General features: G+C 39.0%; 1 protein-coding gene across 1 annotated transcript in view; it reads left to right on the forward strand.

Annotated features, from left to right (window-relative positions):
* The window catches only part of nlgn1 (neuroligin 1), a 292,257-nt gene extending 268,423 nt beyond the window's left edge, over window positions 1-23,834 (forward strand). Inside the window, exons 4-10 of the mRNA XM_063890436.1 lie at window positions 12,798-13,010; window positions 13,798-14,064; window positions 14,912-15,273; window positions 16,984-17,144; window positions 20,427-20,583; window positions 21,065-21,142; window positions 23,238-23,834. Of these exons, the coding sequence (XP_063746506.1) occupies window positions 12,798-13,010; window positions 13,798-14,064; window positions 14,912-15,273; window positions 16,984-17,144; window positions 20,427-20,583; window positions 21,065-21,142; window positions 23,238-23,834 (1,835 nt within the window). The remainder of the gene's footprint in view (window positions 1-12,797; window positions 13,011-13,797; window positions 14,065-14,911; window positions 15,274-16,983; window positions 17,145-20,426; window positions 20,584-21,064; window positions 21,143-23,237) is intronic.
* The last annotated feature ends 1,436 nt before the right edge of the window (window positions 23,835-25,270 follow it).

Raw genomic sequence — 25,270 nt, forward strand, 5'->3', positions numbered from 1 at the left:
TTAGCAATATGCTAAGCTAATACTAGTTAACACTGATAGCATTTTTTTCCAATCAGAAGGACGAGTGAAAAAGCAAACACCTGACATGTTTAATTTGCTTAATTCAATACATTCAGCCTTATTTGTATTGAAGAGTGCTACGTAACAGACTTTACAGTCAGTGCTCTTTTGATGCTCTTAACTTGCACTATATGTTCTTATTGATTTATTTCAACAAATCATAAAAAATAAAAAAAGCACACCTCACCAAGTATTATGCTATAAGATTTCTTATTATAACTTTCTTCCGTGACTTTAATTCTCTCTGCCACAGTCCACCTTTTCGACTCCATCTTTATTTTATTACCCATCACCAGGACTGAGTGTGTCACTGCTATCTTTGACTTCACTTCCTATGCAGAGTTCATGTTTTCCAGAAATGCCACTTTAAATTCCATGTGCCCTCTTCCTTTTCTTCCTGCTTCCTTTTTTTCTCTCTTCCGCCACCTCCTACACTCTTTTTCTCACATTGTCATCAACCGCTCGCAATCCTCCCTCTGTCTCTTACACTCTCTGTTGTCTCGCTAAAACGTCTTTCTTTCTCTCTGTTTGCCACTCGACTTCCTCTCACTTCTCTCTGGGGGGCAAACCTCCTTGTATGCTAATAATGTTACTGTGCTAATAAAGGAAGCTGCTATACCATCCAAATCGACACACACACACACACACACACACACACACACACACACACACACACACACACACACACACACACACACACTCACACACACACACAGAAAGAGTATTTTCTTTACATCCCTTCTGTCCTGTGATTAACTTACACAGCCTTGCCTCTTCCTTCTTATTTGCATGTTTCTAGTAAGTTATTTTCTTTAACTTACTAGAAACCATTACTTACTACAATTTCTTGTAATTACTTACTTTGTCTTATACAAATGTATGTTTGGTTTCTTAGGTGTTATTAAAAATGTGGTTATTTGATTACAGAACAATGTAGAAAACAGCAAATAATGCAGAACTAATTTCTACCGGTTAGAGTTAGGGTCTGTTTTTGATTATTTCTTTACAAGATTTCAGTATTTTATTCGGATAAGTACGAGAGATTCAATTATTGCTTTACACATACCCGACACATCCTCTGCATTTGAAGGGCTTTGTTCCAAAACCTATTGATGGGCAACTTGAAACTACTCCATTCTCTGAATTTCAATTAAGAACAAGTTGGCGCCACCCTTATTTCTTACTTATTTTTCTGCAAAGCCGTTTTAAATAAAGCACACAATTGCTTCTTTCCATTAAATCAGTCAGACATTTGTTAATTCATCAAGTAGTTGGATTGTTCATTTAGGCTTGACTCTTCTTTTTTTTATTGTCATTTCCTTTTCATTGCGGAGTAAAACATTTGGTAATGTAGCAGCGATCAAGGCCTAATCCTCCTTTTTTTTCTTTGCTATTTTAGTTACGGACCATTATGTATTGACTCCACTAGGCTTGAATAGCTTGAGAAACTTAAATCTTATAGAGCCACACAGAGGAATCCTTCTCTTACTGCCTTCAGCCCGGCAGAAGGAGGTAATCTATACCAGGGCAGCGACACAAATGAACACATGTTTGTGTTTGCGCAGGACAAGAAATATGAATGTGGCTCATTTCATTTTTGAAGTTGACAGTGTAATTTGATTTGCAGCAGAAGGAGGGGGATGAAGGGGAGATTTGATGGACAAGGAAGCGAGGTGATGGATGGATGGACGGATGAATAGATGGAAGACTGTGTTTAAACACCGAGGTGTTGCTACATATCGCCGCTTGAAATATTAGCTTACAAAGAAGGGGGGCGACCAGCGTTTACCATAAAATATTTACAGTAATAGACACCTCTGACTTACAGCCTGTCACTTGCAATGTTAACCAGCACCTTCTGTGTGTTTGTGCCGAAGCAGAATGACTAACAGTAGATTTAGCTGGATTCTGATCTGGTATATCTTTACATTTCCTGTAGTATTCCCCATGATGAGCTCCTCATTATCACACTCCACACACACTTGCTTTTGCCCACTGTCAGCTGCAAAGATTATGATGAAAGAGTTTGAATGATGTAGATCTGATAGCTTTTATAACCCACACACACACACACACACACACACACACACACACACACACACACACACACACACACACACACACACACACACACACACACACACACACACACACACATACACACACACACACACACACACACACACACACACATTCACACTTTTAGCACTCTGTAGGTGTGTGCTGGGGTCTTATCTGTCTCTCTTTCGCTCTGGTTGTGTTATTTAAATGGTCATTTAACTCGTGTGGCATCAGTTTACTTGCAGAAGATAAGTAGACCCTTTCAAATGCAAATGCAGGCAATCACACACAAACACAGACACACACACACACACAGACACAGACACACACACACACACACACACACACACACACACACACACACACACACACACACACACACACACGCACACACACACACACACAAACACAAACACACAAACACACACACACACATGCCCATGAATTGTCTTGCTAGTGACGTTAGTTTGTGGACTATAAAGAGAACGGGACTCAGATCTTGTGTATTATTCTGTCCTTTACCCATTTGAAAACAGCATGTTTATCCGTCTTGGGTTTGAAGTGAATGAAGATTTTTCCCTCTTGTTTTTTTCAAGAAACATGCAATAACTTCTTACGACTTTTTCCAACCATGAACATATGTTTTAAATTGATAAGTCAAAGGTTTTATCAATTTTGCTGGTTACCCAGTACCAAATTGACATTCATTTGGAATTGTGTTACTGCCATTTGCATTTGCAATATACCACCAGAGAGTTTAATAATAGATCAGTGTATAGCATTTTTCTACAGAAAATAAGGCATTTAATATACTGTAAGTCAAAGATTATAACATATAAGCTCACATTAAAGATGTGTAAGTGATAAATAAATGACTCCAAGAAGGTGAAAAAAGCAAAAGAATACATTAAATAAACTAATCAAAAAGTTAACAACGGATAATTCACTCAATAAAGTAGACACTAAAAATGCAATTAATGGATAAATAAAACATTTAACATTTTTTTTAAAATCAATAGACAAATCAATAATAAATACAAAAACAGAGCACTAGAAGGGACTTGTTGCCTAAGCTAATCACAATTGAGTTTAATTAAAAGCTACACTGAAAAAATGAATTGGTGACTTTAGGTTAGTTGAAAGCAATACTGTAAAGTTTAAATAGGTTTAACTTAATTTAATCACTTTCAACTAACCTTAGACAGTTATGTGCATTTGTTGCCATAATACTTTTAATTAAAAGCAACGTTTCAGTTTTTTCAGTGTTTTTCAGCGTTTTCCATTAAAAAAAAATTGTTGGAAGTGTATTTCATAAAAGATACTTCCATAATTTTATGTAGGGGGATATTTAAAGTGGCTGGTGTTTAGGACCTTAGGCCTCGCACAGGGACATAAAACCACAGAGACGGTGTTATAAGAATGCCAGACCATTTTGAGCTTTTTTTTGGGTTAGGGTTAGTATAATATCGGTACCCTGCTGGCCATATTATAGAATGCAAGGCGTATAAGGCGTTAAACTTTAAAATGTAAGTCTTCCACATTGGCTTGACTTTTTAGAGTTCCCACTCGGTTTAACCGTGGCCTGCTGCCAACATAATCTATGACCCAGTTTACAATAGTTTATCTTGACATAGTTTGCTACCTTTTCTTCAATGGATTTTTGCTCCTTTTCTCCCCAATTTTCATTGCTTACTACTCCATTTAACAGGGCCGACAATGATCACAATGAGCTGTTACAGAACCCCTGCTGAGACCTGATTGATTGTCGTGTGGCCGAAAGTGCAGGGCAACAATTGCGCTCAAACAGAAATGCACAGCTCTGATTGTCAGTTTAGAGACCGTCAACCCATAAAAGGCTTCCCTTTGTCTTTTCTACAATAATGTCACATGTGTAACTCATTAATATGCGTGTCACCATGCAAACAGGGCGCACCTGAAAATGAGAATTTGCTCCGTGTTGGTCCCCAGCGCTGTCTAAATAATGGTTGAATGAGTGAATATCCTGTAGCTCCATATTCATTATTTCCAGTGAAGAATGCGTTGTGCCTCATCAGCATATTCCCCAGCTGGTTCCCCTCGGCGTGCTGTTGTCTTCGGGGTGTTTTGCAGTGGGAGCAGATATGGATGGAGCGCTGCTTAGCCACTGTAAATATTTGGAGCTGCTGTTGCTGCATTTGTTTTCAGCAGATAACCACCTGCCTTTTCATATCAGTTTCAAGACCAGCTATATCTATATCTATATCTATATCGATATCGATATAGATATAGATAATTCACACATATGTGAAATAGGTTACCTGGACCTTGAAGGCGATGATGTGTAATGAAGGGATGCAGCATTACATGGTTAAAATACAGATATAGTATGAGACATGTGCTTATTGTTATCGCTTGTTGGCGCCTCACATCACGTCTCTCCCAGTGTTTGCAGCGGAGCTCTGGAAATTGGCGATCTTGAGTATAAAATACGACTGAAATCATACAGAAATTACATTTATAACAGACCGAGGGAAAAATCTTTCCTCAAATACATGTCATTTTTCTACTTTTTCTTTACTTCTGTAAATATCAACTGAGGCTAAAATGGAAAAGTTGTTTATTTTAGTAAGGTTCGGTAAGTAAGAACAGTGAACTTTACTTTTGCAACTGTCCAGATTTTCACCTATATTCATTTTATGAGCAGTGCTGACAAAATGCCACACGATTATTTATATCCCCTGCTCTTTAGTGGCAGTGTCTGACAGCCACCCACATACATTTAATAAACACCATTTATACCTTGGGGGAATATTGACTCATGATAAAGTCAGGTTTATCAGACTGAATTAGAGTTAAAAACTATGGAAAACAGGGGAAAATATCAGTACAGTGAATCATTGATCCTTTGGAACACACAATAGAAGCCCGGTAAAACATTTCAGCCATTCTTTTATCGTTGTCTTTTATTTTCATTATCTGTACTCCTGTCTCTCTCCCAGCCTCACTGTCTCTTTCTCCGTGTCTTTGTTTGTCAAACTCATGCTGTGTATGTCCCTCTCTAATGTCCTCTTCGCTTTACTTTATGAATTTGCTTTCGATTTCTCAGACTTGTAATACGTTGAATCTGCTGCTACAGTTTACCTGCTTCAGTGACAGGGTTTTCTTTTTTCCTTTTGCTCTTCTTTCTCATTCTGTGTGTCTTAAAAAGTCAAAAGGACAGATAGTGAAGGAGAGGGAGAACAGAGAGAGGATTATGTTATACAGACCATGACTGTGAAAAATAGATGTGTGCAGAGAGAAAAAAAGAAAAGAAATCCCATCTTTTCCTTGGTATAGCGCTTCTCCCTGGTTGGGCAGAGATAGTGGGGATAAAAGCTGGATTCTTGGATCAGAGTTGCACCTTAATGTTGTCATCCGGGGAGCTTAGAGGCCGAGCTGCCATATCGCAGCCCCAGTGATCACGGACAGTGGAACCTTACACACACAAACGCACATGTATGATCTATCTCATGCAGGGGCGGGAGTGGAGTGTGTCGAGCCTCACGGGATAAAACTCAACATTCACAGCATGTGGCCAAAGACGGAGTCATTATAATGTATATGTGAGTGGCATTAAGAGTAAAATGAAGTGGCATTTTAAAGTTTGCCTATTATTCTATATTTTAACAATATATTGTAGGGCAATATCTATACAAAACATGTCTGTGCAGTGTTTTGCTCAAAATACCAAACAGATCCCCCATTGTAGCATGCCTCACCCCCCTCTATTTCAGCCCTGTTCCTGAAGTGCTGAATCTGTGACTGTTGCTTTAAATTTGAGCTGAGCTGAAGCTAGCCACGCCCCTTTCGAGCTTCATACAGCTCTCTCTCTGAAGAGAGAAGTTTCTAAAGGAGAAACTCAGCTAAACTCTGCCGTGATTAAACGCCATATGATGTTACAAACCACATCCAGCATTATTTCTGAAACACTTCTCAGTGTTTACCACTAGAGCAGAGACATTATATGTATTATATACAACAACTCCAAGTCCCTCCTGCAGACATCCTGCTGAACACACAGACACACAGATGTGCTGCGGAGCGACTGTATGTTGCGGACGACAGGTTGGGACACGTGTCACATGGGTGGGACGTTGCCAGGAGTTAAATGTAAAGCCAGCCCACATTTAGGTTATGACGTCATAACTGAAGCAAATCTGGATCAGCTCGTTTGTACCCTCGTTTTTAGAGATGTAGGTAAGGAGGAAAAGAGAGAGGGTTTTATTTTCTGAAACTTCGTGAGTCTCCTTACACACCGGAAATCAAGACTTCCGCTCAATTTGTTACATATAGAACCAATGGTAGCGAGATATGAATGTTTTAAAAAGGCAAGTATCCTAGAATAAACCCACAAGGGAGCTCCAGTCTTTTAGAGCCATTTCGCGACCAACACCCACCCCCACTACTGCCACTATCACCAACTCCCCCTCCTTCTGATTTCCATGCTAAAAGCTCCATTACTTCTTACAGGCATCCAGGGAGTTACCCGCACCCACCCACCAACCCCACTCATGAACCTTTTCCCTCCACCCTCTACGCATATTTCCTCCCCTGTCATCTTTCATGTTCTCGACATTGTCCCAATGTGCGACTAAATAGAGTACTCATCGTAAGCCATTGCCAGTCAACACTACACCTCATTTCCACAGGGATGCGTTCAGGCCACACGGATCATACTAGCAAGTTCATACTCCTGTAATAGGATGCGGAACAGAAGAGTTCCACCATGAATTAATGCTCACCGCTTCAAATGATAGATGGATTACTGGTGGTATGGCTCTACTCTACTTCGTATTTGGTTCAGAAGGTCGTCAGCATCTATCGGTAAGGTACCAGGGTTGTGAACATTTTGAGGCGACCACCTTTAGATGCCTTAGTAGCTATGACAGGAACAAAAAAGGAAGTTAAGTGAGTAAAAGAAGCAACAAGTCCATAAGGTGATGGATGGTTAAACATTTACACACAGGTGACCGCAGTTACAAGATTTATGTAGCTGTTTCTCAACCTTTCTGAGTGTATTGTTGTTTGTTTTCGCAAGTTTGTGTGTAAGAATGTGCACTACTCTCAAATACTGTACTATTACCCCGGACTCTTACCCAAGTACCTCACTGCACACACTCAACAAGTTCCAGCACATGTAAGGTCACACTTGGAAATCACATGTGTTAATACCACTAATGCTGACAATTGTTTAAGTCAGCATTAATGTTACTTAATGTATCTGACTTTAGGACATTACCTAAATCACATAACAAACCATGATCTTTTACCTAAACTGTACCTTTTTCTTTTTCAACTAACACTAATATATAATAATGCTGCTGTTACTAAACAAAGATGGACAGGATTTTCATTATGATTACAAAAAATAATGTGCATTTATATTGCCTATTACATAATGATTTAGATTAATATGACCATTATGAGATGTATTTATGCACAATTTAATTATATAACTACATCATTATGGTTAGCAGAAGCTCTCTATTATACTATTCATAGATTTAAAATTAAAAAAGTCCTAAGAAAGGTCCTTCATTTTAAGTAAAACGTATGCAATGGGTTTTTAATTCATGGAAAATAGAGCATTCAAATGCAGAGGCAAATTTATTCTGTCATGATGTCACAAGTAGCAACCAGCTCCACACACACACACACACACACACACACACACACACACACACACACACACACACACACACACACACATATCTTGACACCCACAGACTGCACGCCCCCCCTCCTACTGTTTAATTGAGTTCAGTCCTTTTGTATTCCCTTTCCAACGACTTATTTATTTAGTTGTGTGTTTTTTGATCAAAGCCTAATCACGTGGAAGCGACGGCGGCCATGTACAAGAAAGACTTTAATTGATTCAATTTAGCTGCAGTGCAGAGATGGGCTGGCAATCACAAAGAGCGAGGCAGGAACGATCATTAGTTCTCCGACAGAGAAGGGGCAGCGGGACAGGGCTCCCCCTCCCCTCACACACAATGCAAGAGAAATAAATGTGCATATGCGTATTTGCAGATGAAAATGGAATTGAAATATCTAAAGACGTAATAATAATAATAATGTTTATTTCCTTTTTTCTTTTCATTTTATTTTAATCTTACGTAGCCTTTGAACTAGGCCTGGTTTAAAAAATTCCAAAAGTTCATTGCCTAAAATTCACAATAAAATATCTTCGTAACAAAGAGTCGAATGATTTAACATTGCTCTGCCGTGTTTTTCAGTCTGAAAAAGACATTGCAAATATATGTATTTAGACTAATATCTGATTTCTAGATGGATCCAAGCCATAGTTAAAGTCTTTTTTTTAGAAACTTGTCCCCAAAAGGCCTCCTCTGCTCATTTTCAGTTTAATATTTGTATTTAATGTCTCTACTGTGACATGTTTCCATTCTTTAATGTTCAAAAAGATCTTTATATTTCTCATACTTCCTGTGCTGTAGCACCTCTTTTCACCCTCCGTCTGAAACCAGAGCCCAATCTGCTCTGATTGGTTAGCTGGCCGGCTCTGTTGTGATTGGTCAACCGCTTAGAGATGTCCTGACCTTTAGGCTATCATGTACAATATGTTGGCCAACAGCAGGGCAAGTGTTACAATGGCGTTTCACGATGTTACGGAAGTAAACAAAGGAATCCAATGGTGGTGTTTGAAGCAGGGGGGGAGGGGTGTTTAGTGTGTGGGAGAGAAACTTCCTCTAGTAAGATTGTAGTCTTTGCAGGCCATTTACATGCACAGACATCAATTAAACACATTACAGGAAAGGGACCCCCCCCCCCCAAAAAAAAAAGCATGATTGTGCCTCTTTAATAAGTGCACTGGCAAAGGCATGATATACTCTATCATCAAAATGGCTACTATTTGGAGTTTTTCCTGTATCTGCAATAGAAGCTGCAGTTACTTCCACTTGATGGGTCCTGCTCTGTTAGCCTTGGTAATGCAGCAGTATAGAATAGATGATTTACAGATTTGCTGACACTGTGTTCTTAACAGTGAGTGGATGTGGTAGTAAAGCTGCCGTGGATGATAAGATACTGCCTACATGCATGGAGTCCTCCGACTACTGCCCCCCCCCATTCACGTGAAACACTTTACTGGTACACACATATTTCATGTCACATACCTCCAGGTTTGAGATGGCACCTTAATGAAGGACACCTCACAACGGTACACAGACATCCTCTACGGCCATTGTTTCACAGTTAAGATTATTATAATGGCTGTCAGCCTAGGCAGGTTTCCAAGAGAGCAGTATGAGACAGAACAAGCTAATAAAAGTGAAGAAATGGTAGAATTACTATGACAAACGTTATATAGAAATATGTCAGGCTGAACTGAAGCGACTACTCTCACTATGACTCTGCTCAAATGATTATTTTTGTAAAATGTAATAGAATAGGGTTTTGTGGAATACAATATTTATGTTGAAACATTTTACATTCAAAGTGAACTCATGGATGAAGCATTTTATCCATTTTCACATATTATAAGTGATTTCTTTAAATGAGAAGATTAAGGGATACAACACTGTGGCAAAAGCTGTTCAGACTTGTACTGTTAATTCCATTTCCTCACCTTCTACATTGTTTGATATGTGAGTGTATGCTCTAAGGAGAGCAATTATAAAAACAAACATTGGAAAATGAGTTTACACAACCCATGACATAAGGTCTCCTGTCACTTTGCAGATTTAGAGTCCTTGATATATGGACAGTTAAATCTCTTTAATGAATGGTAAGTAGTGGAAAAATAAATACACTTATCAGCACACCTTTTTGTATTAGATTTTTTTTGTCATTTTTCATTTGTTTGTATATTTATTCATTAATTTTGCATTGGGACACATCAACTTCGCAACTAGTTAAAGACAATCAACAGAACGGTAAAAGAAAGTACAATACTATACATTTAAATACACTTGACTATCAACTTTCTTTAAACATTAAGCAATGAATGAATTATAATTAATGATTGTTTCTCTAAACAATTCAAATCAAAGCTTGGTAAGATTTGACAAACAGATTACACACATTTATGTTACTAATCACTAATTCTAATATTGACCTTCATTAGTTCAGATAACCAATATCGTAACTCTAGAATAAAAAACAGAGTTTTTAAATGTGTTGTTGGTTTTTAGTTGACCTTTATAAGTTGTATATGTTTATAGTAAATTGTTTTGCGTTCTGAGTTTCTTTTGGTATTGTATTTTAAGTTTAAGTACAAGACTCTTATATTCTTACCCTGAGACTTTTTTTTGTTATGTAGTTTGAAAATTATTTATCATAAACTTTGTAGTTATTTGCTTTAGGTTTTGAAGTGCATGACCAAATTATTATTTTTAATAAGCTATGCTTTCTGCCCTCTCGGTTCCACCTGTCTGTATATATTAGTATGGGAAAGAATAAAAAGTGTATCTTAAAGGTCCCTGTTCTTTCCATGTTACATTGTTCCTAGATATCAAATCAGTATTTACTTTGTTGAGCTGGTTAGGGTTAGGGTTGGTCGAACAATGCAAATGTTGCCAAAAATCAAAAAGGATAAGTTATAATAAACCAGAAGGATATTGTACAGTATGGCCTTTCTGTGAAAATAATCAACATGAATACAACCTGAACCACCTCAATTTGGAATAGGACCAGTTTGCTGTACATTATCCTGCTTATGACATGGCTACATACTAAATAAATCAATAATTCCACATAAAGTATTCATTTTAAAATGTGCGTTTGTTGGATGCAGGAAAAAACAAGCTGATCTTTTGAAAATGATTTCATTTCTATGATCCAAACAAAAAGTCTGCTTGTTGTTTTTGGTGATCTAACTGCATCCATAGCCACTGCCTGGCAGTGGTTTATAAAAAAAAGGAATAACAGACTTTTTTGAATCCTGCAAATTAAGAATCAATAATAAGCAAAACATTTTAATTAAACCATTTCAAAGCATCTCTATTTGAAAAACACCATGTATTTTTTTGCGTGGGCATACAATACATGATGAAGCATGTCCATCAGGGATTGTTTCTTTAAATGAGTGTGTGTTGGTTAGATGCAGAGCAGGAGAATTGTTATTATTTTATCTTCATAAAATACAATTTGGTCTCTGAAAATGGAAACAGTACCAACCCACAACATCTGATTTGTGTGGGCCAACAAAGAGGATTATGAGAGTTATTCATTTTCGACAGTACACTTTCTTTTGAATACACATCCATTTAACTTGGAATAAACAAAGAACTGTTTTCATGACACATGACTTTATGTCATCATCCTCCTACAATAAGTTCTATTTGAGGCTGGATCATAGATTCAGATGAGATTCTCTGCAAAATGAGCCTGCCTGTGTTATATTTAGCGTATCCACACTCTAAGTGGCTCTACAGGGCAATAACTCTTTTCGTTTTATTGCAGCCAAATTATCAAACATCCAGGCTTGTTGGTTTTTCCTTGTAAATGTGTCTCATTATCTACAGACAGTGATGGTTGGATGATTCAAAAAGAGATTTTTGTTTATTTTATTTTATTCATGGAAAAGAAAGAGAAAATAAGTGTAAATAAACAGATGAACCCCTACAGAGCTATCAATGCTAGAGATATTTATTTGCTCTTCAAATTATTACACACTTCATGAAACGTGTCTCAATATCCATTTCACGTCATGTTGGTGCTTTGAAAAAGAAATCTTTATTCTGATTATCGCTTATTTGTCAATGTTGGTCTCTGGTCTCTGGTAAAAATGTATAAGCAAAGTAGAAACTGCTCCTGATAATGATATAGTTACAGATCACTTCCCTAGTAACAACAATACAAACAGAAAAAGGTTTAGCAATATTTGTTTTCTATATTCATCTTTTCCTATTTCACTGTAGCTACATTAAGGTTAATTTAAAGATTTTTTATTGAGTGTTTAAGAGATACCACAGCAAGACATACACCAATGATGAAATACAAAGGGAGACCAAACCCAACACAATTTGTTATTTGTAACAAATAATACAAAACTAGTCATGGGTTTGGATAGTTTGTGTCATATGGTGTGTGTGTGTGTGTGTGTGTGTGTGTGTGTGTGTGTGTGTGTGTGTGTGTGTGTGTGTGTGTGTGTGTGTGTGTGTGTGTGTGTGTGTGTGTGTGAGGGGTTGGGTGGGAGTTTATTGCTTTGTTATGTGCGTTTATTTTTGGATGAAATAGTTCACTTGGGATATATGACCATACTTTATTTGAGTATTTTGTTTTAAACTAACTAACTTTCGTATATTTCTATACTAACTCGTGTGTGGGTTATTACAGCACAACAATACTGGTTTACTTCTTTTTAAAAGGAAGCCATGTGCTTTGTTCATTTGACAACGCTATTTATGATTTGTTCACTTTCTCAATAGTCAGTCACTGGCACTTTTTTATTTATTTTTCTTTTATGTCTTAAGTATATTGTATGTAGACCTTTTAGAAGGAACCTGAGAATTAAAATGTTCATTGCCAACTACTACGCTGTAGCTATTGTGCATATGAAATGAAGGATATTGCTCTTGTTATTACATTTTTTATACACATACCTTATTCGTTGTTGTGTGAAGTACTATCATTACTATTACTAATAAAAGAAGGCTAAGACTCTTAACACCTCCTCTCTTCTGTGTCCTCTCGTGTAGGGTTCCTGAGTACAGGTGACCAGGCAGCCAAGGGAAATTACGGTTTGCTGGACCAGATCCAGGCTCTGCGTTGGACCAGTGAAAACATTGCAGCCTTCGGCGGCGACCCGTTACGTATCACTGTGTTTGGCTCAGGCGCTGGAGCTTCCTGTGTCAACCTGCTCACTCTGTCTCACTACTCGGAGGGCAACCGCTGGAGCAACTCCACCAAAGGTAAAAAAACAAAAACAAACACAATTTACCAGGGAGTTACTGTTAGGATCTCCGTGTCTATTTAAGTATGCGTGCAGTGCTCTGACCATGAAGGCTTGGTGCAGAGGAAATCGTTTTGCAGACGCTGTTGTTATCATGCATTTTTTAATTTGTTTTATCTTGATTGGAGCCCTTTTCTTCTCATTTTGTGGCTGCTCCTGCATTTCACTGTAGCTCAACAACAACTGCGATGATGATATAATTGGCCACCTGATGACACCAAATAAAAAGACTCCTGAAGTGAAGTAAACCTTTACTACCGTGCATAGTGTAGATGAACGGTGACCGAGTTCTGAAGGCACACACTCTTCAAATGTACCATTGAAAAATCTGATCTTAATAATAATGTATATAGTCACATTTTATTCTAATTTGGCTATTGACAATAAATTATGTTGTAATTTTAATCTGTACTTGTTTCTTTATCTCTTAATAATCTTAATACAGTGGTTAGAAACTGTGAACCAATGCTCATTGATGAGTTTTAAGAAAATAAATAAAAACCATCCTTAACTTTTCAAGATGCAGACGATAGATTTATTACACTTCGTTAGTCTACACAGGTAATACAAAGGACATTTTTGGTCCCTGAACCTTACTTTCCTTCACCTCGATGTCCTGCGTGATTCCCATTTCCACTTCTTTCCTTGACATGAGTCAGCATGTGTATTCGTGTGATAATTTGGATGCCCTATAATGATTTTTTAAAGACATTTTAGGATAATAATAGATGCTTTTTTGTCTCCAGGACTGTTCCAGAGGGCCATCGCCATGAGCGGCACGGCTCTGTCCAGTTGGGCGGTCAGCTTTCAGCCAGCCAAGTACGCCCGGATGCTGGCCCGCAAGGTGGGCTGTAACCTGGAGGACACTGTAGAGCTTGTGAGCTGCCTGCAGAGAAAACATTACAAAGAGCTGGTGGATCAAGATATCCAGCCAGCTCGCTACCACATCGCCTTTGGACCTGTTATTGATGGAGATGTTATACCTGATGACCCGCAGATACTCATGGAGCAAGGTATCAATTCTCTTTGTTTGGAAATGCAATGTATAAGATAAAACATTAAAACATTAACATTATCAACAGATTGTAAAGAGGGTATAATAGTGATGTTATGTCAAAGATGTGTTTGTATCGTGTTGCAGAGATATCTACTGAAGTTTGCATGCTTGTAATACCACATGTTTCTCTATAGGCAGTAGTGAGACACTGTAGCATCCAGTCTGCCCTCGGTCCAGTACAAAAACAAGCACAGCTGTTCCCACTATTTAGTTAATATAAAGCTCATGATTCCTGCAAGTTTTATGGTTTGTTTGGAATACATTTTCAGAAACCACCAGGAGTAGAGCGTGCGGCAGCTGGGAGACGGATAGAACTTTTGTTAGCAGTTACGATTTAGCTCATTTCTAGCTAGAGCTCCCTTGGCTCTTGGTTCTCATTCTGCTGGATCATCAAAGTTTATTTTGCTCTTTTAACACAAATTAAACACAGCACTTGCTCGGCCCATGTGACTCCCTGTGCTTGGGTTTTGCCTGGCGAATCCGAGCTGCCACAGTTGCTAACATGTCACATCTCAGCAAATCAGTCCTATCATCCAGCTCCCAGTGCCAAAGTGAACACACAAAGTTCAAGCCATACATGGTTTTAAGGGAACTTTTTTTGTCCGTCTCTCAGATTTAGAAAAAATTGGAATGTTCTTTGTGAAACACTGCCCTCTTTCTTTGGAGTGATTGTCTGGGAATGAGACGTGAAGCTTAGGAGATATTCACGTTTTTGTTCTACCCATTGACATTCAGAAATGTTCAACAATGTATTCATCTTATATTTGTACTGTTTAACAACCATCTGCACCATCTCTTTCAAGGTGAGTTCCTCAACTACGATATTATGCTGGGAGTAAACCAGGGCGAGGGCCTTAAGTTTGTGGAGCTAATAGTGGACAACGAAAACGGCGTTCAGGCAAACGACTTTGACTACGCCGTGTCCAGTTTTGTTGATGACCTCTATGGATACCCAGAGGGTAAAGACATTTTGCGAGAGACCATCAAGTTCATGTACACAGACTGGGCCGACAGGCACAACCCGGAGACCCGCAGGAAAACACTGCTGGCCCTTTTCACCGACCACCAGTGGGTGGCGCCAGCTGTTGCTACAGCTGACCTGCACTCCAGCTTTGGATCACCAACATACTTCTATGCCTTCTATCACCACTGTCAGACAGAACAGGTGAGTCTCTTGATGTCTAGGTAATGCTACATACAGTATACTTTATCAATCAACAATAAGATAAAAGTTACAAAAGACTGCTGGTTTGTTCATGTTCCTCCTGGATAAAGCTTTCAGTTTCTACTAAAACAGAGAAACAACATAATCTAAGATAAAACCCAGACAGTGTTTAGAATAAGATTTATGGACACCTGGTACTTTATTTGTGAACAACTCACTGCATCAATGAAATTGCTTTTCAGAAGTATGGTTCCAGATCATTGAATTGTTCAACCATGATTTCTCATTTGGGCAATACAAAGAGGTATAGTTCTCGGTTTGTTTAGAATGGTACTGTCATCATACTACATAACAAACAAAAAAAATCAATAAAAGCAACAGAAAATGGTGACACCAAAACAACTCACTAATTGACTTATTCCTTAAAATGATTTTTAGACAACTGTTCCCATGAACTGATACGGGAGATTTCTTACTGACAAAAAACAGATGTCTGCATGAAGAATACATTTGCATGAACTAAAAAATGTTTTTGTTTAGTGCAAAAACTAGCATTTCAATTAAACATTAAGATAATTTAATTTAAACACATTTTAACCTGTTTTACCAGCCACAAAAAGCCATAGTAAAACCTTACAGATTTTATAACAGCATGAACATTATGCGTTTGTGGATTGCTCAGATTCTGCAATGATGTCAGAACTCACCAGGAGATGCAGTTTGTCCTGGGTCTTTAGGCACACCAGTTGTGCATTCCTTGAGCAAAGTATACAGTTAAAATGTAGTCAATAAATGTGGGTCTTCACCTCAGTTTGCTCCAGCTGAACCAACCAGACATGTTTTTACATTTATTAATGTCTTGACTTTGTTCACCATTGCCAAGCCTGTGAAGTCTCATCAGCTTTGACACACCTTGAGGCTTTAAATGTACCAACAGAATCCTTGTAAACAATTTTCTCTTCTATAATTACTGTAATACAACAAGACTGTCACTGAGAAACAGGCTGCCTGTGGCCGCCTCCACACATTGCTTTAGAATAAGCGCCCTTGTTTCACATTTGGAATAACATGTGGTTTGGATTGTATTCAAGCACACAACTTAATTGCTTTATGTCCAACAGTAATTGTCCAACAGTACATTGAGAAAACAAAAAAAAAACTGACCAGTTTGCACCCTTATACCCTCAGACATTTTCCTTGGTTTCTTTGCTTCTTAACTACTACCTCCTAGTTTAATTTATTTTCTACTTTATGCATGTTCATTTTTCTGCTTATTCAAAGCAACCCTGACTAATTATGCAATTGTGAAATAAAGTAAGCAGTAGCAATTAAATCCAAGTATTTTCTCATGGCATATTTTTTATCCAACAGGATTCATCTCATAACATACATTTTCACATTTTAGTTTAGAATTTAGCTCTAAGCCGGCATCTTCTGTCTGCGCCATTCCTTTATTTTCAATCTTGTCTCTCTGTAATACAATGAATAATGGACCAGATATGGTGGGCAAAATAATATTAAAAACTTATCTCATTTCCTCTTTTCTCTCTGAAAAAAGTATTGTATTTTCTCAGCTTGTTTGGTCTGTCTGTGTCTATGTATGGTCACAATATTCACAGTGTCAGCTGCAAGTAATGCCTTTCCGTGTCCTGCGTCTGTCACATAAATGTAATCATACCGATCTGATTTGATTTGTCTGCTGTTCATTAGGTACCGCCGTGGGCAGACGCAGCACACGGAGATGAGATTCCGTATGTATTTGGCCTACCAATGATCGGACCAACAGAGCTGTTTCCCTGCAACTTCTCCAAGAACGACGTGATGCTCAGCGCCGTGGTCATGACCTACTGGACCAACTTCGCCAAAACAGGGTACGGTGACACCAGAAATACATAGCTCCTCAGGGCCAATACAGGTGGCTTTCGACGTGCTTTCCCTATGGACAGGGAACTCTGTCAAAGCCTGTTTCAAGCTGATTTCAATGGTAGTGTAAGTTTGTTTGAAAGTACGGTTTACTACAAACCTACCAAACTAGGTTACGGTCTTTCTCAGGGGATCTTAATGCTTACATGTTACCATGTTTGTGCAGTGAGGATATAAAATTAGAGAAACCTGGTTCTCCTAGCTAGATTTCTCTTGGGACAACAATGTCTCGGCTATGTATAGGGAAACTGGGTCTAGCAGCTTTTAAAACTATGTTGGTGCACAACAAAGACTTCATTCGACAGTAACAGCCGGGTAGGTGGATGATACGAGAAATCTTTACAATGCAACCTTGAATCTATAAATTAGTACTGCTGAACATTTAGATATTGTTATGTAGAGTGATCCAGTAATGAGTGCTAAAACCCAAAAATAACATTTAAACATTAAACAAGTCTCAAAGTCAATAGTTTTTTTAACTTTGTGATACAATTCTGGAAATAATACAGACATTGTATAGAGTAAGATTTATGGACCCCTGGTCCTTTATTGGTGAGCAACTCACTGCATCAATGAAAATGCTTTCAAGAGGTATTGTTTTAGATAATTGTATTACAACCATGATTTATGATTTGGGCAATCCAAAGAGGTATAGTTCTCAGTGTTTTGAGAATGTTACTGTCATTATACTATTAACTACTAAAAGCAATAAAAGCAAGAAAGAATGACACAGAAACAACTCATTAATTAACTTATTCCTTGAAAAACCTTAAACATTTTGAAGACACCTGTACAGGAGATTTCATACAAAAAATGACGTGGCAAAAAATAGATAATAGAAATAAGGTCTGTTGGTCAAGCTTAAGACATATTCATGTTTTACCACCTAAATTAAATCAGTAAATACCCAACTTCATAATCTGAAAAGCTTCTTTGTGGAAAAAAATGGTCTACTATCTACTAAACGCCATTAACCCGATCATTAACCACCTTTAGCTTAGTGGTAGTTCATTTATAGCCTAAAGTTAGCTTTTTACTTCTGCTGATTGTATTAACGCTCAAAAAACCCAAAGTGGAGTTAATGAGTAAAGATCCTGCCAAAACATGTTAACTTTGATGAATGTGTGTTTGACACAGAGCTTATTTTGTGCAATATACCAAAATCCAATGGAAATATTCCACTGCACTTTGTTAAAGGTGCAGTTGCAAAAAAAATTGGTACCCTACAAAAAATAAATCATCACTGCAGTACTCTATTCAGACACTTGCTGACCATGCAGTGAGGGAAATGTCCTGTCCTCCTCAGCACACACCCACACATTTGTTTATTTCCAAAACAGGACTGACACTGTAAAAGCTAACATAAGAAGGTTATGGTTTCAAATTAAGATCAGCTGTATAGGAGAAGTAACTAAAATAATCCTGAATGGCTGCATGAGCTCTTCCAGGCTATAATGCACCGTAAATAAGGTTCTCCAAATGCTCTCTGGAGTCATTGTCCCTGGAGCTACCTGATTTACAAGCATGTTCTAATACATATCATACTTGGTTAAAGGTCGGCCACGAGGTTATATAAACCAGTGTTGTTGCCATCTGCTCTTTAGTTCCTCGAACAGCACTTGACAACATGCAATTACCTTTACAAGACCAGGAACTAATTGATAATTTCATTGTTATTGTGTTCCTTTGATATTAACCTATATTTGATGACCAGGAGTAGTGAATTATGCTATCATGTTTTATGGACTGTACAGTGTAATTGGTATTCTAGGCGGATACCCTATCTTCAAATACATTCTTAATTATTGGCCTGTAGCCTGCAGAGTGACATTCTCGATAGGATAAAATTAAAATCATTCTCACTCCCTTCTGTCTTGCCTGCCTTAGAGCATATAGTCATGGTGGTAATTGTTTTTCGAGAGCGTAATGGGGGGACATTGGCTTTTTCTGTGCACTGCCCAGTAGCCCTAAGGGGAAGAGAAAGGCCTAATGATCTACATATATAACCCCAAATTGACGTGAAATGCCGGGTACCTGAGAGATTTATGCCGCCAATTTGAATGGTTAAGCGTGTTCCTGATGAGGTCTGGCTGGCTCCATATGCCGTTTTCAGACAATGGGGCTCTCAGTGGCTCAGAATGGGCCTCCATAGCTCTCATGGCTGGCTCTGTTCGGCTCAGATTAAGTGCAAGGCAGTGTATTTAGCACCAGATCCCATGTGAAATGTGCTCTGTAAGCTACGTAGTATATACAGCATATAAAGAGGGAGTTCAAATGGGGTTGCAGACCAGCCATTTACAGTGTAGCTCTGCCATGTTTTATTATGGCCTACCGTAATTCCAATGGTATATGGAAAAATAGTCGTTTTTTTCTTAGTTTGACTTATAGTAGCCACTGAAGCTTATGCTTGATGGAAATGTTGAGCATGGTTGAACTGCATCTTTACCTTAAGAAATTCCAATACTTCCTTTTAAAATAATTAATATACAGCCGCCGAAAAAAAATACGAGACTACTTCAGCATTATCATTTTCTCTTGTTTTATTATTTATAGGTTTGTCTTTGAGTTAAATGATTTAATTTTTTTATTTGTTTTGTATTGTATAAACCACTGACAATTGTTATCTGTGTTGGAATTCAACAGACACTGGAATGGCTGCCATACATGTAGAGATAAAGATTGAAGAAATGTTTTTGCAGAGCTTTATATATTAAGAGGTTCATTCTTGAAGATCCCCCTTCAATATAAAAACTGTGACATACCATTTTTTTTGCATTTGAATAAAACTTCAAATTTGTAGGGAAACTTCTTATCTTTTCGTTCAATCAGAACCTTTAGAAAACCAATCATCAGTGAGCAAAAATACCCAATTTGACCTTTTTTGATTTTATCAGGTGCAAAACTGTTGATTAATCGGCCCATTTGATGAAACCTGGGGACTGCGCGTCAGTATTTTCATAATTACGTTGATTAGCCTGAAGGAGATGCTACAAACGTTAATAAACAGACAGTCTCAAAAGGTCTACTCCACCTTTAATTTAACTTTAGTCTTCATGTGACCTTAAAAACTTCAATGTAACATCACTACTGGACTGCATCTTCGATAGGAGGTGATGTGTTATCCCCTGCCTTGTTTCAGATGTGCGTGTATGGTTCTGCACTAAAACCATCCGCTGATAACACCTCTCTGTGGAATTTTTAATTAACAACCCTTTTAATCTTTTTCTCAGGGATCCAAACCAGCCTGTCCCCCAGGACACCAAATTCATCCACACCAAGCCCAATCGCTTTGAAGAGGTGGCATGGACACGCTATAACCAGAAAGACCAGCTTTACCTACACATCGGCTTGAAGCCCCGCGTCAAAGAGCATTACCGTGCCAACAAGGTATAGTTAGATGCTACCAAATGCACTTTCGGTGTGATTGTTGATCTTTCTATTAAACACTAGCATTACTGAATACAATAGCAATCAGGAAATGAATTTCACTGATTGTGGGAAGTAACTTCGGTTATGTTTATATAAGATTTTTCTGTATCACGGCGTTAGGGTTAGGATAGATTACGATGTTAACATACGCTGCCTAGACAATCCTATCAGGAGAAGCTCTAAATAAAAGAGTTTTTGATAGTTATCCTATCGTATTGTTTGCATTATCATCTAGTCAAACATTATTTTATGGATTACAACCTTGCCCTTTTATAGTATGATTTTACTTCATTTGAGATATTGGCATCCAAGCAGTCACAATGAAAATGCTCTCCTTATAGTGTAATGGTGCATTGATTTTGGTATGCTCCTCTGAAGACTCTTCTCATATATGGTTTCCCTTCATTTATGTCCTACTTCTTTTTTCCTCTCTCCCCAGGTCAATTTGTGGTTGGAGCTGGTTCCTCATCTGCACAGCCTCAATGAGGTCACCCAACTCATCCCCACCACCACGAAGGTTGGTATCTCCATATCTTAACATGCTTCTGAAAATACACTACCTTAGTTTTTCTCTTTTCACCTGTTATACTGTATTTCAACAATATATTATAGGTCTCAGATATATACAAAACATGTCTCTGAAGTGTTTGGTTGAAATGCCAAACCATGCATCATAGCATGCCATAAACTCCTCTGTTTCACCCCTCTTCCAAAGGTGCTGATTATGTGTCTGTAGCTTTAAATGCAAATGAGCTGCTGCTGGCCACGCCCCTTTGTGGAACTGTTTCTGGCTCTCGTTTCACAATGTCCACCAGCAGAATTGCGGTGCAAGGGTTCATTTATGATCCTTAATCCGACCCTGAGCAAAAGCAACAGCCAGAGGCCGAAATTGGAACTCTGCGCATGCAGCTGGATGATTCTGTCTATTCTTGGTAGACATCCTGTTACAATAAAAAGTGCATTTTGCATAATAGGGGCCCATTCAAGCAAAGGCTTTAGAGAAGCAACTGAAAAAAAATATAATTTTAAGATCATTATTGTAAAGGTTTGTTGACCCAACTCTTCTGGCAACACCCTTACAATGACTTGTTTGAGCTTCTTGTTATATAGTTGGACGAGATATGACATGATACATACATTAAATGCTCTTTAGGGTGTACAGAGGTAGAAATTCCCATGTGTTCACACCATTAGCCCAAATTGGTAAACATCAGCTTTTTTGGAAACATACTTCATTGTTGAATAAAAGGGATCAAAACCACTTCTATGTGTTTGCATTAAAGCTATACAATTAGAAAGGTAATAATGTACGCCTGACTATAGACAGCTGTTACGTTATTTTTGCATTTGTTATGATGACATTACTCAACAATTAGCTTGTCAACAACAACTAAAGAGCCGATATTCAAGCAAATGCCATCCCAGTTCCCAAACCCCCCCGAAATATTAAATTGAATATTATCCTGTATCATCAAACTTATCTTAGCGCTGTAAAGCCTTATGCTCGTCTCCTTAGAGATTGTGCAACCCTCTCCCCAAAATCACATCGCAATAGCATCTGTTAGGGGGGGCAGAGTTGGACTTGCACAATTTCTCTCTATTCACTGTAGCATCAAATCATTTTGCAGCTGTTATTTGAGGGTGAAATGTAACATAATGTTGCTTCAAGTATGACGCTAGAGCAGTGGTTCCCACACTTTTTCAGTCGGGTCCCCCTTGAGTATTTGGAAATATTTTCGAGCCCCCCCTAACGCGGTTCCGACTTAGATTGGTAGGATTCATTGTATATAGTTGTACAAACATTACATTTTATCCAAGAACATTTTTACTATGGATAGAACATGAACAAAAGTGCTTGTATTGGCAAATGAAAAACAGCAACTAATGTTTGTTTACAACTTCCTACTAAGCTTCATCCCCCCCCACCGCAGTACCTCCACGCCCCTACAGGAGAGCGTGCCCAACTGTTTAAAAACCGCTGCGCTAGAGCAAGTTAGGTATTAGCTTTGTATTTAAACATGGAGCTCAACTGGATAAGTCTGTCGAAAGGATGTGAGGTTCATACACAATTAGCTATGAGGTTTGGTTTGTTACACAATACTTGAGCTAGACTTAAGTGTGCAGACTGTGCAGACATACCCTCTCTTTCCAAGTTTGACAACATCTTTAGTTTATTCTATGTGGTCCAAACATCCATCCAAACATTCACTATTTTTCGTTTACTGTAATGGGAAACTTCACAGAATACAAATATACAAATCATTTGATCTATTTCTTGCATGCATTAATTCAAACATATACAAAATAGTTTTGGGCCAATGTATATCATGCACATCTCTTACGTCTGCATGCTACCATTGGTCAGGCTTCAACATGCAATCTTGTTATTGGAGGCGAGTCGCAAAAAGAGCTCTGTGATATTAGCTTTGCATTTAAACATGCGGCTTATCTGAAATGTATTTTCAAAATGAGTTTGTTCCATACCCACTAAATAAATTGCTTTGATAAAGGTTCAGTTTGTTACTCAATACTTGCCTAAGTGTGCAGACTGTTCAGTTAAGATTTGTTTCAGACAAACTCTTCATACTATTTACTTTACCTCTTGTCCGCAGATCCCTCCACCGGAGTCTACCAACCGCCCCCCGAAGACCAAGGCTATGGTGACCAAGCGCCCCAATCCGACTCTGTTCCCAACCGAGAACCAGGACAGCCACAACCAGCCACACCTGGTGGACCAGCGTGATTACTCCACCGAGCTGTCAGTGACCATCGCTGTAGGAGCTTCCCTCCTCTTCCTCAACATTCTCGCCTTCGCTGCGCTCTACTATAAAAAGGACAAGCGCCGGCACGACGTCCACAGGCGCTGTAGCCCCCAGCGGAGCGCCGCCAATGACCTGGCACACACCCAGGAGGAGGAGATCATGTCCCTGCAGATGAAGCAGCACTCGGACCTGGACTGCAGGGGTGTGGGCGACTCCCTGCACCCGCACGACGTGGTGCTGAGGACTGCCTGTCCGCCGGACTACACTCTGGCCATGAGGCGCTCGCCGGACGACATCCCGCTCATGACGCCAAATACCATAACCATGATCCCGAGCACCATGGGGGGGCTCACCTCGCTCCATTCTTTCAACACCTTCCCTAGCAGCGGGCAGAATAACACCCTGCCCCATCCGCACCCACACTCACATTCCACCACTAGGGTATAGCCCTGTGGAAGCACCCACGCAGGCAGGACTCTGGCGGCTGAGCCAAAAACGCCAACTGCTGCAGCAGAGACTTAAGGGCGTCGTGCTGACTACCGCAGATATGTCAGGAGCTGAAAAGCCAGCCTGGAGTTGCTGGGAACCAATGGAATTACACTGGGATTGTACACCCTGTTAATACCTGGAGGAATATAGTCAAAGGATTTCTGGGGGAAAAAAAATGAAAATAATTATGTTTTTTTTTTATAGAAAAATAAAAGACGTACAGAAAAAACTACACTAAGGAGTCAAAGAAAAACAACCTCACAAGATAAAACAAAAAGGAGGATGTTCTCTTTTTTATTGTTATTTTTCGTTCTGATATTTCAGCAAAAACAAGGTACAGTAAACTACTTTTTCTTCTAGCGACAGATATGGCCTTCGAGGCTTTTTGACAAATGACTGCTTGACAGTATTATCTGGGAGCAGAACAGAGCATCAGACACGCCTCGGAGGTAAGAAGAGGGGAGCACTTTGTAAAAGAAAGAAAACACATCGTTTTTTCCTTCGGCGTCGCACAGCAGATTACTCCGTTTGCGGGGTGCTGAGTTGACGTGGTGCAAACCAATTTAGGCATGTGTTAACTTCATAAATGGAGGCTATGTAAGATAAAACAATTGTCGAAGAGAACAAAGGAAGGACTGGGAACTCGGAGGAACAAAAGAAATCCGGTATGCACAATGGAACCATTTTGAGGGGGAGAAAATGTCACAGATACTTTTCAGCCATTTATTTTTGAAGAATGGGAACAATTTTATTGTATAGAACCTATTTACATATCTAGATCTGTACACTAAGCACCAGGCTGTTTAAGCCCTCTTCTCTTAGGCAGGGGGGGTGGGGGGGGGGTGGGGGGGGTGGGCGTCTATACTGCAAACCTGCCAGCAGGACTGAACCAGTGGGAATCGGGGATCCACCTACTGGCTTCCTGGCAGTTCCAACTTCAACACAGAGAGCTGGGGGACAAAGGATAATTGGATATTTTAGCACGATGCGCATGACAATTTATCTGCTTGATGGCTGCTCTGCTGATTATGTCATTATTAAGAATAATTTTCACCCTCTCCCTTGCAATGGAGCTATTTCCGACGGATTTCCTGATTGGATTACAGGAAAACAAAGACCCTCGCAGGACCATAGGAAATATAGTTCCAAAGTTGTGGATGATGGGCTCAAGTTGGGGACAGAAAAAGGGGAGGGGCTTGGGATATGGTAAAACTATCTTGCATAACATAATATAGCTTGAGTGGAGCTGGGCATATAAGGACTAGTTTTGTATTCTGTGTGTTGGTACTACCTTTTGATAGTGGTTAAATCACATTTCACTGTATCAATCAAAGTCATCGTACCTTCAGTTGAGATCAATGTTCTTTGCTATTCTACCTATTGGACCACTATAG

Source organism: Eleginops maclovinus, chromosome 9 (assembly GCF_036324505.1).
Source record: "Eleginops maclovinus isolate JMC-PN-2008 ecotype Puerto Natales chromosome 9, JC_Emac_rtc_rv5, whole genome shotgun sequence".
In the NCBI taxonomy this organism is placed as follows: domain Eukaryota; kingdom Metazoa; phylum Chordata; class Actinopteri; order Perciformes; family Eleginopidae; genus Eleginops; species Eleginops maclovinus.